The 19,643-nt window shown below is 42.6% G+C and overlaps 1 protein-coding gene across 7 annotated transcripts in view; it reads left to right on the forward strand.

Annotated features, from left to right (window-relative positions):
* The window catches only part of tpk1 (thiamin pyrophosphokinase 1), a 152,609-nt gene that overhangs the window by 44,002 nt on the left and 88,964 nt on the right, over positions 1-19,643 (forward strand). For all 7 annotated transcript variants that reach the window (XR_011521109.1, XR_011521110.1, XM_015955371.3 and 4 more), the window contains one exon: positions 7,399-7,468. Coding sequence is in view for 5 of the 7 variants with exons in the window: in XM_015955371.3 (XP_015810857.3) it covers positions 7,399-7,468 (70 nt within the window). In the remaining 2 variants the exon portion in view is untranslated. The remainder of the gene's footprint in view (positions 1-7,398; positions 7,469-19,643) is intronic.

Here is a 19,643-nt window from a genome sequence, read left to right on the forward strand (position 1 = left end):
AACTAATGGTTTGCTGGAGTTTTTGACAATTAAAATTGTGCCCACATTTTCAAAGTTAAACACATTTCTTTTAACAACGGTAGTTTCTGCTTCAGCCCTCTCCCCCCTCCCCCTGCGCAGCAGCCGCAAACTCACTGATGTGCCTGCAGCCTCTCGGAGTTCCTGCTGCTCTAAACATTAAAATAATTATTTCATTTTCTGTTCCTCACTTCTGATGACCTTCAGTGGTGTCTGTTTGTTGCAACAGCAGGTACAAAAACTAACTTGTTTTTATTTGACTATTTTTCTGTCCTGTCTGTTTATTATCTTCCTGCATCTCCTCTCAATCCTAAAGAAAAACTGCTGCCTGGGTTCATATATATTCACCTCATGAGTTACCTTTGAACTGCAGTTCTAAAATATCTACCGACCGCAAAAACAGCGGAGCGCTCGCTGTTTGGCGGCCGTATCAGTGATCAGTGCGTTGGAGGACAAGTTGATGCGCGCACCGCCCCGCTCCACAGCATGCAGCGAAATGCATCAGGCGCAAATAAAAGACAGAAAACATTAAAGGAATTGAACCGACATGAACGATCGCGTGTCAGTACCTACGGTCTGGCACAGCGCATTGCTGATCACAGAGAATGTGATCATACGATAATTCAATAGGGAGCGTGGTTTCACAGACGCGGAAGTGAGAGCGTCGGTGAAACGCCGGCTGCTCTAGGAAACCCCCGAGCGTTCGAGCGTCAACGAAGTGACACAGAAATGCCGGGCTTTCCAGAAGTAAGTAAGATAACTTACTATGAGCTGATAGTTCGTTGGATTGATCGGTAGGTTGGAAACTCTGATCATGAATCTGAAGAAACGATGACTGAGCTGTAAAGGCGACTTCCGTTTATAGCCGCGGTTTGTGACGTAGATGCGACGTGGAGGGAATCCCCGCGAGGGGCATGCTGGGAGTCCCTACTTCGCGGATTTTCACCTATCGCGGCCAGGTCTGGAACGCATCTACCGCGATAAACGAGGGATTACTGTAGTTCATACACCCCCTACTGCTGCTCCCCATAGTGTTCTGCAGCATAATCAGCACGTTCTCTTTGAACTTGATAGTGTAATGACCTGGCTGGGGTTGTAAGCCAGGTGCATTCTGGGTATTGTGTTATATGTGTTTCCTATCGTTCTGCTAGTTCCTATGTGCTGATTTGCGTGTTGTGTGAGTGTTATGTAAGCCACAGGGAAGGTGATGTGTGTTCTGTGGAGCGGGTTGAATTAGCATGGTTAACTGACACCGTGACTCTGTGTGGTAGGAGCGTGATAGAGGATCGTGTCTGAAGCGTTATAAAGCTTGAAGAAAAAGCCTAATAAATGTCTGCGTGAACCCCTACTGCCCCCTGCTGGTTGATTTAGGGACTATAACCCTGCCGCTGGGACGCTTGTACTTGCTTGTTACCACATTCCATCCGGCCACAATAAGAGACCGGCCATTATTTACCTCCGCTGACTCTGACACCGGCCAAAATTGGAGACCCGGCCTTTAATTGAATACCGGCCTGTATTAGAGGATTTACGGTAAGTTTATTATCACGACTGCAAAACTAATTTAACTCCCATCTTTGACCTTTTTTTGCAACATTAGTTCTCATTAAAGGTGCAGTGTCTAAGAATAATGCAAGAAGACATCCCGTGGTCAAATTTGGTTACTGCAACCACTCTTTCTCCCATCCGTGAGTTTCCTATTGACTATTAAGGATCAGCACCAGAAGATTCTAGACAGCAAGTAAAGATGAGCCGTACGCAGTAAGTTGATAGGTAGATAAATACATTGTCATCGCTGGTGTTAGCACTCTTTGGTGTTTTACGATAGGAAGCACTTACTACACTTATTACGGTAATATGTCTCTGGCATAGAGGATGTGTGGGTTTTACCATCTGGCTGGCTAGCCTGGCCTGTCAGACTCCTCCTCAGTTTAATTCTGCACAGAGAGAGTCTGGGAACTCTTCTGTTCAAATAACCCCACCCCATGAGAATTCTAACCGAGCCAATCAGCGCTGACAATCGTGCATCACACACCATGACGCCGAGTTTGTCATAAACATGGTGACTGAAGTGGAGTTCGCTGTGGCTCTTTCCTTTGTTCTAAATGACTCAGATGTCTTTAAAACCACAAGTAGAAGCACTAAAAACATTTCTTCTAAGAAAAATAAGATGTTTGCGCCGTTGCCAGATGCTACTTTTATTCTTTTACTACAACTAGAAAACTACAGCGTCTTGCGGCACAGTCGAGATTTTCGTCTTTTTTCTGATTGGTCATTTTTGAGCTGTCTAGTCCCGCCCCTCAAGTGCCTCTCTGCCTGTGAGTTACCAGACTCTTTCTCTGTGCAGAATTAAACAGAGGACGAGCCTGACAGGCCAGGCTACTGGCTGGTAGCTTGCTGTAGTAAAACGCTACCTTAGACTCGTTATTCACTTCACACATACGTACATTTCACTGTAATTTAAAGTTGTTGGTAATTGAAAAAGTAGCTTGAGATAATTTTATAGCTGACTATCTGCTTCCACTGTTAGCACTGTTAGCTCAACGCTAGCCTCTAGCCTTCTTTAACCAATAGTAGAGTAAAACATAAAACAGCTGTGGCTTCTTAGGGGTACAAGCAATAATGTATGGGTCACTCTTGTCACTGGCTTTAGTTCTTTAAACAACTCTGGAGCTTTTTACCAAACATAGTTAGATGATAAATGCCGGCACTGCAGTGTTAGCTTGCGGCAGACATGGCAACCTCACACTTACTGATGGTAAACAGTAGTAATGACCCTCCTTCCTTTATTTTGAAAGGAGATAAACTGAGAACCCAGCAGCCGGCTGAGAATTAATTCTGTTTCAGTGTAACCTTCCTTCCAACATAATTGAGAAATTAGGCTGTTTTGGGATTATTTAACTGTAAAAATCTTACTTTATTCGTACACATTGTACCTTTAACCAACGCACTGTTTGCGGGTATTTTTCTTGTTAATTAAAAAGCCAGCTTGAGTTGACCTAATTCCCATCTCCGGTAGCCATAATAAGTATGGACCACTTTAGTAACACTCTCATCTGAAGTTTGAAAGTAATTAAATTACATATTGCAATCACACGTCTCTGAATAAGTTATGCTCAAAAAGACCAGTTCTGAGAATGGATCCGGCTGACTTAAGCCAGGCGTACAATGAGCGAGTATTTCACTTTTTTACAAGTGGTGCTCGCTGCAGAACCACAAAGGCGGAGCTGCACCAGAAGGTGGAGCTGCACCAGAGTCAGCCCCGCCCATTCCAGAATCAGCCCCGCCCATCCTATCGGAGTCAGTCCAATTCCTTCCAGTTGTCAGACTTTATAGCATTCTGGAACCAAAGAGGGTGTTATAGCTAAAAAATGCAAGATTGAGGAGGGAGTTGAGAAGTTAATTGAACAGTTTTTGTAAAGGTTCCATATAATTAAAAATCTAACTTTTGGAACTTTTAATCATGTTATATTGTCATTTCCTCATAAGAAACACGCCAAAGCCATTTTTGGCCTCATTCATGCATTTTCTTCCCATCTCAGCTTCAATTTGGTCTCCTCCCCCAAAGCGGGTCTGGTCTTGGTTCTCAAATCTGGATATTCTGTGAATTTTCTGACAAATTATTTCTGAAATGACTTCTACTGAGACACCGCCAGAAAAATCATACATCCCATCTACAAAGACACATCAAATAAAATAATAAAATGTAACACCACGTAATTTTATCAGATGTTGTGGTGTAGTGGCGATGGTGTCAGGTTGACATGCAGTTTTGCGCAGGTTCGCCTCCCAGCAGTGGAAATATTCTATAATCTCTTTTCCTCATTTCTAGCTACACTTGCCAGTACTATGTTTACAACAATTTATTGGTATGCCGTTTAACATATAATGACTAATGTGTTTTTTTTATTTATTCATTCGTTTATTTAGCCAGTGTGAGTCCATCTGTGAGCAGAGTTTCAACTAAAATGCTGTTTAGGAACGACCAAATTCAAAGAACTTGTAGAGACATAAATATTTTGCTGAAAATGAACATTACAACTAAAATATGAACAAATTAAATGTTTCAGCTGGCTGAATAGATTGTTGCCGACCCCACCGAGAATCGAACCAGCATCAGCTGAGGGGAAAGCAAAACGTAAGTCAGACGATCTTGCCACTGGACTACCAGAACCCACAGGGAGGGGTTAGATGCTGTTGTACAGGACTTTTGTTAGAGCGGCTGTGGGCAGATATTCGCTACGAGAAACCTTTTTATTTCGGGATATATTCAGACTTTGTCATGTAGCAAGTTATATTTATCTTGTTTACTTGGAGCACAGAACATAGCATTAACGACTGTAAACTAGTAACAGCCGTAATTCATGTGGGTCAGGTCAGTTTGCGATAAAGTTGAAAACAAAAACGGAAGTCAGTGGGCTAGGCTGAGTTTGCGTGAATGGGCGGGGTTGACTCTGGTGCAGCTCCACCTTATGGTGCAGCTCCGCCTTTGTAGTTCTGCAGCGAGCACCCTCTCCTTTTTTAGCCGATTTTCCACTCGTGCGAGAATCCACAAGATCAGGGCGAGTTTAGCGCTGAGCGTCGTGTAGTGTACGGGGGTTACAAGAGGCGATTAACACCACGTGACCAGCTACCGATCAGCAATCGTGAGCTTGCATGGACTTCTGGAGTGGTTGGTATTTTGCTTGTTCCTCGTGAGGGTTGAAGCGGCGCAGCGAGCAACTGCGACCCAAAAAGTACCAGAACCACTCATGGCGCATGCGCAGTCATGCATCAACACCGCTCGCCCGCTATTTCCCCAATAACACACGTTGTTTGTTTTTATTTATACACATTTTTTTTACTCACAATGACAAGGATTGTCAAGAAAGCGTGTTTGTCGTGTTCATGTCAAATTAAACTTATCACAATACACAGATTTACTTTCTTTATTTTGTTTTCCTCATCCAACCCCCATAAATCCCTGTGTGTCCTCCTGCAGCACTCCCGAAGGACAACAGGCAAAACAAGACAAAAAAGTCTGGCGTGTTGTGTAAAAACTGCTATTTTTAGCATATTTCTTATGTCCGAAGTGTTGCTACCAGACGTACAGTGTGAGCAGTCAGGTCGCGTCCGAGAACTGGGTCGTACAGTGTGAACACATGACTCGTGAAATCTGCCCTGCGAGGAAGTCGTACAGTTTGAGCTGAAGCTGGGTGCTACGAGTGAAAAAGTCGCAGTGTCCGCCCAGCTTAAAAGGGAACAAATGTAAAAGTGTTGCCTGTCTCTTTGGTGAAGGCTTAATATAGTTTTCAACAAGGTGGAGGAGGAAAACATCAGCTGATTCTTTGAAGTTCCCCTCTGTGTGTGCACAACAACAGCCCTGAACAGAAAGGGGCTTTAAAAAATAGGCTTTCTGTTTAATTTGAAAAGGAACTGAAGCCATGGAAGTGCATGCATTTGCAAATATTTTGCATCTAAATTAGTGCATCATGAATACCATTTTAGGAATTGTAAATAACAGCCTCTTTAGACTGTTTTAATCATTTTGCTATATTTGCACTTCAACTAATTTAGACCTTCTTCAAACTTTATATATTTCTGAAAAAGAATTGAGAAAAAGTTGCTTCTAATGAACAGACATTTTTAGATTGCTTTTGGTGGTTTGAATGAGTGCTGTTTAAATTGCATTTTACTTTATTTATTTATTTATTTTATAATTCTATTCAAAAACCCTTAGCGTATTTTTAAAGCAACTTTCCTCCAATCAGGAGGAAGAGCCTAAAGCTTAAATTGGAGTAATGCAGAAAACTTATGTTGCGGTCTTAGTACACTTGTAATGTGTGGACACTGGGCACTCAACATGCTGGAAAAGACAGAGCTGCGTGATACACAGCCTTCAGAACAAACTTCTGTCTCTTTTGGCTTCTCCCTTCAGGCATCACCAAAGTGAATCACCTGTCTCCAATTATTTCCAGTTTGCCACTGACAAGTCCCAGTTCATTGCGGCAACTCAGACAAAAACACGGTGAGCCAGCTGACAATGAATGATACATCAATAAACAAAGAAAAATCACAAACAACTAAAAAGCATCTTTGTTTCACAGTTGCCTGCAGCCCCTGAGCTGACCATGGTAGCTGCAGGTGTTGTGCAGGGAAAAGTGAGTCTGCTGGCCGTGGCGGAAACGCGCATCACTGCACACAGCCACAAATTGATGACATAAACAATCTGAAATATGAGCAACGATGCTCCTTTTACATATATTTATAATATTAACATTGTTTTTTTTTTTCAGTGTACTTCCTAAACATGTGAAAGTGAAACTTAAAGTTGTTTGTTTTGTGTGGGAGCCTTGTTTTCCCCCCTTTTTATGGCTAAGTAGCCCTGTTTGCTCAGCAATTTGGTCAGCTGTAATGCTGTGTTTTAAATGAGCTTTATAAAAAAGAACAGATGGGTGGATCAAAAGACAACTTGGATGTGTTTTTTCTTATTTCATCACGTTGCTGAAGTATCGGATTGGGTCTTGGTATTGGCATATACTCAAAACCAAATGACTCAGACTTGGCTCAGGAGCAAAAAAAAAATCTTTTGAACATACGTAGCTGTTCTTTTATTAACTCATTCACTGCCAGCCGTTTCCTGATCAGAAAAGCCCTTCGCTGCCAGTGTTTTTCAGCGTTTTTTACTGTTTCTTTAAGAGTGACAGAACGTTGCGCACTAGGATGATGTCGACACCAAAACAACCAAAACAAAGAGTAGACTCACCTCTTACGTAAGGAAGAATCCGTGCATTTCGAGCGTTTTCGGTTCTTTCTTAATCCGTTGTCGAATTGTGATCGGCAGAAACTTTTCCTGTTCGCGCCTCACTTTATTTTACAGCAGCGGCCCAAAACGATCTCCTAACACGTGGATTTTCTGCCTCCTGGTCATGTTACGTGTGACGTACGCAGATGAAGATCTGCTATAGAGCTGGGATGTTTGTTCTCACGGTGCGGGGGCTCGTTCCGACGCCCACATAGTAAAAAATTTGGCAGTGAACGGTTGGATTTAAAATGACGACTTGTGTCATCAATGGCAGTGAATAAGTTAAAGGATTCAAACTTTGACATGCTTGAATAGATTGCTGAACAAATGCATCCTTGTCCACACATTTAGGATAAAGCTGATGTTTTATTTAAAACTGAAACTAACCAACCCACGTATTCACACTACCACCTTATACTAACCTTCGTATGACATGAGACAGGTTTCTCGGAGCACCACACGGTAATACTACCAGCTCATATTTTATCCCATGTAGCAAAAGAGGGTTTTCTTTTTATGTTTTTAAGAAAACTAATTAAAAGTAGAGTGTGCAGGCCATTCAAGCTAAAGAGCTGTGTGTGTCTGTCATTTTTCAGCTCTCCTGAGGGCATGTGCTGATGGAGCTGCCAATCACCTTTACAACATCACAGCTGGAGACCGTGACAAGTGAGTTGGCCTTGGGTTAATGTTTGAATTAGTTAACTTGTGTTTTGACTTCAGTACTTAATTTTGTGCAGTTGTGTGGTGGTTAGTGATTAAACAGAGGTGCTGCAGATTGTACCTGAGTAAAACCCTGAACTGCACTATGGATCCAGAATATTTCTCAGGCTCTTTGTGTGTATATGTGTGTGTGTGTGTTCTCCAGGTGAAAAAAACGGTACCCTGTTCATGTGTGAGTGCTGTGTGTGTTTCTAGTAAAGTAACACAGGGGTTTGCAATCTGCGGCAACCTTTCTTGTGGCTAATGGAGGCTGCTGTCAGGACAGAGATGGATCTGGGGATCACTGGGTCCCTGAAGTGTCAAGACTTTCACATTAACGCGCAGCGTGTGAGCATGAGTGTGCCTTTTATTACCAGGGTGTGAATGGGATGTTATGTCTCTCTCTCTCTCTCTCTCTCTCTCTCTCTCTCTCTCTCTCTCTCTCTCTCTCTCTCTCTCTCTCTCTCTCTCTCTCTCTCTCTCTCTCTCTCTCTCTCTCTCTCTCTCTCTCTCTCTCTCTCTCTCTCTCTCTCTCTTTCTCTTTCTCTTTTTCTCTCTCTCTCTCTCTCTCTCTCTCTCTCTTTCTCTCTCTCTTTCTCTCTCTCTCTCTCTCTCTCTCTCTCTCTCTCTCTCTCTCTCTCCTTGTAATTCAGACTGTGTATTACCCATTTAAAGTTGCAGACACCAGAGGTAAGGATGTTTAACCAAAGTGACGTCATTCAGGTCTGGTGATGTTGACACTGCTCAGCATACTTTTTAAATTGGACATTTTTTAACGTTTTTTTTTTTCCTGATCATGAAAATTTCACTGTCCACCTTATTCTGAAAAAATAAAATAACTGAATTACCCATACCACACCACTAGGTGGCAACATCATTCATATCAATTACAACAAAATACAGAGAGAGCCCGTCTTTGGATTGGCTACTCTATTGGACACTCAGTTCCTAGCAATCTCAAAACATAGTCAAAATTGAATGGATGCATGATGATTTATTACACTAAGATCACAAGATTGCGGAAACAAGCAGTGGAAATGAGTTTTCTCTGCAGGGTGGCTGGGCTCTCCCTTAGAGATAGGGTGAGAAGCTCGGCCATCCGGGAGGGGCTTGGAGTAGATCCGCTGCTCCTCCACATTTACAGGAGCCAGTTGAGGATGCCTCCTGGATGCCTCCCTGGTAAAGTTTTTCATGCGCGTCCAACCGGGAGAAGAGCTAAAGGAAGACCCAGGAAATGCTGGAGGGACTATGTCTCTCAGCTGGCCAGGGAATGCTTTGGGATTCCACTGGAGGAGTTGGCCCAAGTGGCTGGGGAGAGGGATGTCTGGGCCTCTCTGCTTAGGCTGCTGCCTCTGCGACCCGACCCTGAATAAGCGGATGAAAATGGATGCATGGATGGATTATACCACTTTAACAAAGGTTTGTTTAGCTTTTTCCTGTAGGTAGCATGAATAACATGCATTGCCTTTTAGCTCACCTTACTTGTGTTTATCTCCAGTCCTGGAGGACTACTATCCTGCATGTTTTAGATATTTCTCTGCTTTGAGTCAATTGGGAGTCTATAGAACTTGAAGATTCTGAAGAGCTCCTTAACTATTGATTCAGATGTGTTGGAATATGTGGATTTGAACAACCTTGAATGAGACGGATCCAGTGTTAAGTGGTTGAAATTTTATCAAGAACGTAATTAATCGAACCCTGTGAACAGGAGCGCAGGTAGGATTTTCAAACTGGGGGGGACAAAGTTCCAATGTACCCTCCCCCAACACATATACACACACACACATACACAAACTATTGCAAGAGCCTTAACTAGAGCTCAGTCAGTTTGTGCAATTTCATCCAATGTTTTACAAAAAAAAACTAACACTTTTATATACGTGTTTGAAGCTATTGTGCAATGGAACGCTGGCAACAAAGCTCTGCCTGATCAACACTTCCCAAGTTAGTCATTTGTTATTCTCCCAATCAATTACTAACCAAAACCTCATGCTTTATGCAAAACATTAAATGATTTTCAGCATACCCATCTTTACAGAAAACATAAAAGCCCTAAAAAACTGCACATAAAATATATTTTAAAAACAATATTCACTTATAGGGTTGGCCATCGTTTGATTTTGAACAATTCCGATTTCCTGTTGCTATCGATTCCCGATTCTGATTCTTTCAAGTCATGACATGTTTTACTCGAGTCAGCTAACCACAGGTCCTACTTGATGAAATAATCTTAACTTCAACATGAATTTTAATTCTATGAACAACAACATCACCTTCATTTAGACAAAAACATGTTTTGGAGAAAAAAAGAAAAAGACTTGCAGCACAACCAGTGTGTTTGTTTCTGACCACAACCAAAGTCGGGAAGAAGCCTCTGGGATGAGAAGCTAAATGTCTCCAACATATCCAGAAACGTCCAGCTGTTTTCAGCTAAAACTCTCAGGATGATCATGTCCAGGATGACTGAGAACTACACCTCCATCCATCACGTCCCAGAGAAGGTTAAACCAACATCAAACCCAACTTTTGGAGCTTGTAAACTCCACACACACTCGTGCAGCACCAGCTGTCTGATGCTGCAGCAGCGTCAATCGTCCCGGATGGATGAGTGAATTTCTTCATCAGAGTCAATATTCTGCTTCATAATCAGAGTCAGTCATTACCAGACAAAGTGGTCAGTCAACAAAGACCAGACGTGCCGGCAATTATACGTTTTATCTAATATTTACGCTCTTCATGTTGCGCACATCTCCTCCTCTCCCCGACTGGGAGCCTCTCGGCAGGAGCCATTTTTCAAACTCTTAAAACTCCCAAACTTTGCTCATCCTGAAGGTTCCACATCTCCACTATCTTCTGGTGTAAAGTAGTAACTTCATGAGGGATCATATTTGTAGATGAGACTTGTTAAAGTCAGCAATGAGGCTTTGGCACTTATAACGAGTAAGTCCCAACACTGACAACAACGTACTGAAACTAGAACCAACATGCATAAACAGACAGATCGGTCCCGCCTACTTACACTGTTGGTCTTTTTTAAATACGCAGTAATCGTTGCTTGCCTTTCTCGCTTCATCCTGCATCCTAGCAGCAACCACTTTGGCGCCTCTGGAGTTGGTGTTTGTTTATGTCATGCTGCATTCATTGCAATTGGAAAAAGGAGCTTCAAGCGCTTAACCTCAGATTTTTTTTTTTTTCGGCTTTAGTGCGGAGGACGGATCAGGGTGGATCTGAATCTGGGGGGGGACAGATCCCCCCGTCCCCCACCCTAACTGCGCGCCTGCCTGTGAAACAGCTGAAAGTTCAAGATGACATGAAGAGACAAAGTTAGAACTTAACTGTATGATTAGAACAACACAATGAAAATTACATGTTGCTGCATGCTGAAATATGAAGGCTATTTTAGTTAGGTGTCATCGCAATTTGTTATAATTGTAGACAATTTCAGCTGATCAATTACATAAACAGTTGGAGGTAGAAAATTATACCTTTTCAAATGATAGCATTTGGTTTTATTTTTAATCACAATAAGAATTGCTTTTTTTAGAAGGTAAAGATAACTGTTTCTATGGGAATTATGAGACTTAATTCTTTCGAAAGTTGCGTTTTAAATAGTAGGATTTTTGTTTTTCTGTCTATCAAATACGCAGTGCAGGTATGAGTTGTGGCCCAGATTGCAGAGGCATTGCTCACAGATCCATGGGTTTCTGTGACGCAGCAGATTCATTCTCTGACTCTCCACTTTGAGCTCTGTCAGCAGCCCGCGTGGTTGAGCTGACAGCCAGGCTTTCCTTTTAGATGGACTAATTCGAACACTAACGGCATCTGTCCAGAAAAGTTAGACATTACACGCTGAGGGCTGGAGGAGACAGGGATAACGGTGAAATGGGAGGACATGTTTGAAGGTAGGGGTCTGTGAATGAATCACCACGTTAAGATGTGTTTAACCCAACAGTTTCATACTAATAGCCTTCAGAGAAGGTAAGTAAAGGAAGTTAAAGTAGGACACAAGTAAACAATCTAAGCTCTCAAAGGCATTAAAACAATACAAAAAAAGCTACTTTTCATGTTTTATATAGTGCCATCAATGCAAAATAGAAGCTAAGAAATCAATGTCCAGGAATGACACTTTAGTTGTTCTCCAGGACACGGTAGCTGCTTGTTGACTGCAGCTTCGTAAAAGAGCATAATCCCTCAATAAGCTTGTATCTCATTAGGCTGCAAATGTTGGCATCAGACTGCTAATTGCATTTGTGATGGAGTTTGTGATAAAGTGTCTCGAAACACTCACTGGTGTTTTTTGAGTTTTGTTCCCAAAAAATTGTAAAACCAATTTTCTCTGCAGATTCATGGAGGTACTGTGGGCATCTAGAAGTCATCTGACCCTTATTAACATCTACTCTGTTTACTTTCTATGAATCAGAACTTACAGAAACAAGAAAATATAATTCAGACATAATTAGTAACATTGTCTCAACTGTTTCAAATATCATATACCCCATGTGACCTGGTCAGTCATAAAAGTTGCCACAAGGCTTACAGTCTTCAATGTGATTCCACCTCAAAAGGCTCATATTTTGTCCCAGTTGTATGTCTCCACCCAGTTGCCAATAGTTCTCACCCAGTGTGATACTTCAATGATAAAAGTCATTCAGATTTGTATACATGTGTTTCTACTAGAGACAATCAAGCATACATAAATGCAATGTCACCAGCAGTTCTAACATGTAGGCTTTTAGAATGTGGGGAGAAGCAGAATTTCCTGAGGAAAGCCAACACAGACACTGTAGGAACTTGCAAATTTCACTCAAAAATGCCCCAGCCAATATTCAAATCAGAATCCTTCTTGCTGTGAAGTGACATTGCAAACCAACCTACCACTGTGCAGTCTGCAGCTCTCAATCAAGGCTTTAGCCTATACACTTCAAAGTTATTAGAGGTACAATATGTGCCCTTGGTTGTCAGGACTAATTCTGTGCTTTTAAAGTGAAACAAAGAACGAAGGAAATTACCCTGAGGACAGATTTTGAGTCTTTCTCTGTGCCTTTATAAAAATTGTATCTTTGGGTATGAAATCATTCATTTTCTGTCTATAGAAAAGAAGCACAGGAACAAGGGAGGAGAAAAGATGAACAGTCTCAGACATGTTTTTAATAATGGGCTGCAATGTGGCACAGTTGTTAGCACTGTTGCCTCGCAGCATGAAGGTTGCAGGTTCGAAACTCGGCTGCAGCCTTTCTGCGTGGAGTTGCGTGTTCTCCCCATACATGCGTGGGTTTCCTCCGGGTACTCCGGTTTCCCCCACTATAGGTTAGAAATTTTAAGTCTCTTTGAATAAAAGCATCTGCTAAATGAATAAACATAAACATAATAACTGCACTGCATTCATTGCCATTAGAGCACTTGCTACTCTTTAAGTAAAAAAAATGTTAGCATTTCTAGGTGCAGCCAAGGTGTTGAAGGGATCTGCTTTGGTGGCCTGAGGATCAGGTCTCTGCTTTTTGCAGATGATGTGATCCTGTTGGCTTCATCAGACAGTGATCTCCAGCTTTCGCTGGAGCGGTTCATAGCCGAGTGTGAAGCGACTTGGACGAGAATCAGCTCCTCTAAATACTAGACCATAGTCTTAAATCGAAAAAAGGTAGATTCCCTTCCCGAGGTCATGGATGAGGTCCTGCCTCAAGTGGAGGATTTTTTGTATCTAAGGGTCTTGTTCACGAGTGAGGGAAAAATGGAGCGTGAGATCGCTAGGCAGATTGGTGCTGCATCTGCAGTGATGCAGACGCTATACCGATCTGTCGTGGTGAAGAGAGAGCTGAGCCGGAAGACAAAGCTCTCGATTTACTGGTTGATCTATGTTCCTACCCTCACCAATGGTTACGAGCTTTGGGTAGTGACCGAAAGAACGAGATTGCGGATACAAGCGACCAAAATGAGTTTTCACTGCAGGGTGGCTGGGCTCTCTCTTGGAGATAAGGTGAGAAGCTTGGTTTTCTGGGAGGGGCTCGGAGTAGACCTGCTGCTTCTCCCCGTCAAGAGGAGCCAGTTGAGGTGGCTCGGGCATCTGGTCAGGATGCCTCCTGGATGCTATTCTGGTGAGGTTTTCCAGGCACGTCCAACTGGGAGGAGACCTAAAGGTAGACCCAGGACACGATGGAGGGACTATGTCTTTCAGCTGGCCAGGAAACTCTTTGGGATTCCTCCGCAAGAGCTGACCCAAGTAGCTGGGGAGAGGGAAATCTGGGCCTCTCGACTTACCCCGGCTTTCCACGGGAGCCGTCAGCAGCACGTTACTGCAGCAGCACGTCATAGCTGCTGATAGGTACCGCTGTGGTCAACAGAACCTTTTCCACAGGAGCCGTCAGCAGCGCGAGTCGGCTGCGTCTCAGGAGCAGCATGTCGCGGCCTTTACGCGCCGGTTCTATTTTCTACGCGCGACGCCTCTGAAACGGGTCAAGTTCGACATTTTTGGGGAAGGAAAGACAGGAAATCGGACGCGGAAATGGAGAGAAGCTACAGAGATTTTCAGAATAAAGAACGTACTGCCTTCCGGTCGCTTTACTTTAAAAAAGGTTACTAACTGTGCGTCCCCGTGAGAAGTTATCACCTAGCTAGCGGTCTCCTTTGTTTTTCAGGTCCGTATTGGCGATTATAAAACGGACAGAACATAAAACACAAACCATGTTGTAGTTTTCTCCTGCTTGTTGTTGTGTTTACTGACGAAGTCACTCGTGTGACTTCGTGCTCTGTCGGTGACAGCTGCTCTCCTGCTGCTTCGCGTCTCGTGGGAAGGGCCAAGCAGCAGCTTACGCGAGCAAGACGTGCTGCTGCAGTAACGTGCTGCTGACGGCTCCCGTGGAAACCCGGGGTTAGGCTGCTGCCCCCGCGATCTGACTTAAGATAAGGGGCTGAAAATGGACGGATGAGTATATTTAACATTTGACGACATGGCAAAACCTTTGTTCTTAGATGAAGATACCAAGCCTGGTTGCTGACTCGTAAACAGGAGAATAAAACTTTGTTAGTGTAACAAATTCACCAAGGAGCCAAAGCTAAAGGTACCAGTGTATATTCAAGCTTTGATTCTGTTAGTAACTGCTCCAGTCCTGTTGGATGCCATTTCCATCATTAGCAGGTACCAAGTTGCCACTGGCATTTTCAGAACTACCTTTGTGGTTCCAAATGTACTGAGCCGAGCAGAAAATGCTACATCAGCGATTGCTGGTCACTGATTGGCAAGGTGATGGGGTCTGCTTCCAGAGTTTTACGCATGCTGTCTTGCTTCCCACAACTTTTTCCAGTCTGGCAAAAAGCCATTAAATGAGCAGAAGTTTTAGCATCACTACAAGTTTCACAATTGTTTTGTTGTGGTTTTGTTTGATGTATGCTCACGGTACAAATCACCTTGCAAATGCGTGTGCCACCCATGCGGTATGAGCAGTGCACCTGCTAGAGCTGTTTCTCAGTTGTAATGGAACACCAACTGAACCATGCAGAGTTGAGTTGAATCAAGGCATGGTACTCTGAGTAGGTACTAATGGAATTGTGGCATTAGTGTCGTATAAGAATTTTCAACCATGCTCCTGTTAGAGAAGGGGTCTTTCTTTATGCTACTCATTCACCATCATTGTTTTCTGTTATCCTTCTGAAACTTCATAATAATAATAATAATAATAATAATAATAATAATAATAATAATGCATTTAATTTATACTTTTGCCTTTCTCATTCAGATCTTAAATAATTTTATTGCATCCAGTGAATGTAAAAATGTCATCACCCTATTATTTATTAAGTAGGTGAGTAATTTTTCTAAAGAGATAGAGGGCTACGGTGGCACAGGAGTTAAGTGCTCGCCCCGTAATCGGAAGGTTGCAGGTTCGAGCCCCGCTCAGTCTGTCACTGTCGTTGTGTCCTTGGGCAAGACACTTAACCCACGTTGCCTGCTGGTGGTGGTCGGAGGGACCGGTGGCGCCAGTGCTCGGCAGACTCGCCTCTGTCAGTGCGCCCCAGGGCAGCTGTGGCTACATTGTAGCTCATCCCCACCAGTGTGTGAATGTGTGTGTGAATGGGTGAATGACTGATTGTGTTGTAAAGCGCCCTGAGGGGTTCCATGACTCTAGAAGGCGCTATATCAAATACAGGCCATTTACCATTTAATGAAGACATACATTATGATATCTGAAGTCTCTACAAATTCCAAAACTTCACAAAATTAGAACTTTGTGTTCCCCTTTGGTTTAGAAATGCATTTTTCCGTTTCATTTTCAGACTCTACATAATGCAGCATGATGGGGGTATATAGCAACCCCCCATCTTTGTCCCCTCCTAACTTCAGTTTGAAATTGTGTTGTTTCCACTGCACTTCAGATACAGAAAGTTAAAATCATATTACTATTGCTTTTGTTTTGACTCTACCTGGAAATCGCATTGCATCCTTGCAACAGGTATGTAATTTTATTAGAAAGCGCTCAGATAAAATTACTTCAACAATGCTTTTCTTATCTTTATTGACTGGCTAGGAATTAGACTTATTCTTGTTGTTCTTTTCTTGTGTCTTTTTCAGAAGTTAGAATTAAAATTCCCTGTTTGCCAATAAATGCACCAGTCACACATAGAAGCTGCAGTTATAACAATAGCTCCCTCCTTTTTTAAATAGCTAATTTAACAATTGTTCCTTATGTCAGTCTCATACAAGTGCAACAAAGGTTTATGGGGCCAGTATGTGTCTAAATAATTACTTGGTTTTTACTGACTAACTGGATGTTGTATTTCTTTAGTGATATTTGGTTAAATGAATAAACTATGCATGGCTGGACTGCAGATTAGAGAAATATAAATATTTAAGAATAAAAATGTCAGTCGAAGCGATTTTGCTAGTTTTCTGAATGCTAGTCAAAGGGCGTTATTTTATGTGGACTAGTATAAACTAAAGAATGTGTATTGTGTAGGTCTTTTTAACCGTGTCAACGTGCTTCAAGAGTTACTGAGTGTAATTTGTGTCTATATACAGCCATTTGAAAAGTGACACACCCCATTAAAGAGGGGGGAGGAGTGGAGTCAGTTATTTTGCCACATTTTGCTTTGCAGGCATGCTCTTATTTTGTCGTGCCTTCCAAATGATGCTCACTTCCACCCCTTCAGAAGACAAAATTCACATGCATCTCCTGGTGGTGTTTTCAGATCAAGAGCAAGTAAAGATGGCAAAATAATGGCAACACGCATTTAAAGCTATGGCAAATCTGCAAATCCCCCCCCCCCCCCTCCATATATATATATATATATAAATAAATAAATATATATATATATATATATATATATATATATATATGCAGGGGCGTAGCACCAAATTCTGGGCCCTGTACCTTCTCAATGTCACTGGGCCTTATTCGGCACATGAACATAAAAGTGGTTTTATTTCTAAAAATAAATATGTAAATAAGGCATAAGTAAAGTTTTATACAACAATCAGTTATATATGGATTTTTACCAGCTATTTCTCATACTTAAAGGGATATTCCACCCATAAGTACAATTGTGTCTGTCATGTTACCCAGAGTTAGATAAGTGATAAAAAGCATTTTGTAACCAGCTCAGTCATTCTACTGATCTACAAAAGGCTTGTTGTTCCCATTCGCTTACATTTTTTAAGCTAAACTAAAGCCAACTGATATATATATATATATATATATATATATATATATATATATATATATATATGGCGTGACATCTGCACAGTCTATGCTGTCTTCCCTTCAACCTTATTTATTTATGCTGTTAAGATGCAAGTTATTTCCTGTTATTAAGAATTGCACCAAGTCATTTCTCTTGTCTGCAGACCACCAAAGGTGGTGTTTTTCCATTTAAAGTGCTAGACTCTTCTGCTTTGAAAATTTCTTCAGCTTTCTTGGAAATGAATGTAAATGATGCCAAACCTTTTTGGAAAAAGTCAGGGTCTTAACTAGTGAAGTACGGGCAAGTGTGTATTTCTTCACGTTTGCCTGTAGGTGTGTATTGTCTTCGGAAAATGAGGATAATGAAAATTTTTGCTCTGCCTCCACAGTCTCTGGTGCTGTCACTAGGACAGAGTGGGTGGACGGCATCCCACTGTTAAAAGAAAGGTGCCACGTAATTTTCTGTCAAAACAGCCTTAATGGTAGACATTAGGGATGTAGGGAGGAGGGGGGTGCTTCAGGCTAAAGCTTTTTGCTTTCACGATGACTCAAGTGACAATGATTCCACTTTACTGACTTTAGAAGAAACGGCGCCGGTTTTTGATCCAGAACAAAGCTGCATCACCCATTTTTGTTTAAGCCGTTTTACTCACTTAACATCAAACTATAGTATATAACACACGTGTGAATATAGATTAGGGGTTGTTCTGATAATATGTTGGGTGTTTTAATTTCATGCTGTTTTTACACCTTTAGATTTTAGATTATAGATGATATTTAGCTGGAAATCTGAACCCTTCATGTCTTTTTCTTATGATTCACCTGCTTTATACAAAAACATGTTTGGGAACCAACCATCACAAATTACCATCTGAAAGTTGGATTTCACCAAGTAGTACAAATGCTGAAGTACTGCTTTGACATGGATAATTTATTATCGCGTTGTTTTCAGTTATGCAATGGTAGTAATCATGAGCAAAGCTGTGCTATGTTAGAAAAGAACACTAATCTAAAATATACATTTTGGAGACAAAACAACCTCGGGTTCAGGAGGAGCAATGTGGTTTTCGTCCTGGCCGTGGAACACTGGACCAGCTCTATCCTGGGTCCTGGAGGGTGCGTGGGAGTTTGCCCAACCAATCTATATGTGTTTTGTTGATTTGGAGAAGGCGTTCGACCGCATCCCTTAGGAGGTCTTTTGGGGGGTACTTCAGGAGTATGGGGTACCAGGCCCTCTGATACGGGCTGTTAGGTCCCTGTATGACCGATGTCAGAGCTTGGCGGCAGGAAGTCGGGCTCGTTTCAGGTGAGAGTTGAACTCCACCAAGGCTGCTCTTTGTCACCGATTCTGTTCATAACCTTTATGGACAGGATTTATATGAGCAGCCAAGGTATTGAGGGGATCCATTTTGGTGGCCTATGGATCAAGTGTGCTTTTGGCAGATAATGCGGTCCTGTTGGCTTAATCAGAATGTGATATCTGGCTCTCACTGGAGCAGTTTGCAGCTGAGTGTGAAGGACCTGGGATGAGAATCAGCTCCTCTAAATCCGAGACCGTGGTCTTGAGTCAGAAAAGGGTAGAATGCCTTCTCCGGGTCAGGCATGAGGTCCTGCCTCAAGTGGAGGAGTTTAAGTATCTCGGGGTCTTGTTCATGAGGGAGGGAATGATGGAGCGCGAGATCACCAGACAGATTGGTGCTGCGTCTGCAGTGATGCAGGTGTTGTACCGATCTGTCGTGGTGAATAGAGAGCTGAGCCAGAAGGCCAGTCGATCTACGTTCCTACCCTCCTCTGGTCACCAGCTTTGGGTAGTGACCGAAAGAATGAGATCACGGATACAAGTGGCTGAAATGAGTTTTCTGTGCAGGGTGGCTGGGCTCTCCCTTAGAGATAGGGTGAGAAGCTTATCCGGGAGGGGCTCGGAGTAGAAGAAGGAAGAAAGAATATTATCTTTTATATAGCGCCTCTCAAGATATAAATCACGAGGCGCTTCACAAACACAAAGAATTCAAAATGCTTTATGAAGGAAACCACGGAGTCCACTTTCAGGCTCAGGGGAAGAGAGTTCTAGAGACTGGGGCCACAGCAGCAAATTATAAGTCAGAACCACTGCTCCTCCACATCTAGAGGAGCCTGTGGTGGCTCGAGCATCTAGTTAAGATGCCTCCTGGACACCTCCCTGGTGAGGTTTTCTGGGCACATCCAACTGGGAGAAGACCTAACCCTCCCACTGTCTTTATGGGTGAATCCGCGAGGAAAGTTGACCATTGAGCAGGGTTGATGGTTTATCCCTTGAGGTTCACGTGGCAGGGGTGAGGTGGTGCTCACTCCTCACACCTGCCACATGGACCCAAGGGATAAACCATCAACCCTGCTCAATGGTCATCTTGCCTCGCGGGGTCACACCCATTAGGACAGTGGGAGGACTAAAGGAAGACCTAGGACACGCTGGAGGGATTAAGTCTCTCGGC

This window comes from Nothobranchius furzeri, chromosome 7 (assembly GCF_043380555.1).
Source record: "Nothobranchius furzeri strain GRZ-AD chromosome 7, NfurGRZ-RIMD1, whole genome shotgun sequence".
NCBI classification, from domain to species: Eukaryota; Metazoa; Chordata; class Actinopteri; order Cyprinodontiformes; family Nothobranchiidae; genus Nothobranchius; species Nothobranchius furzeri.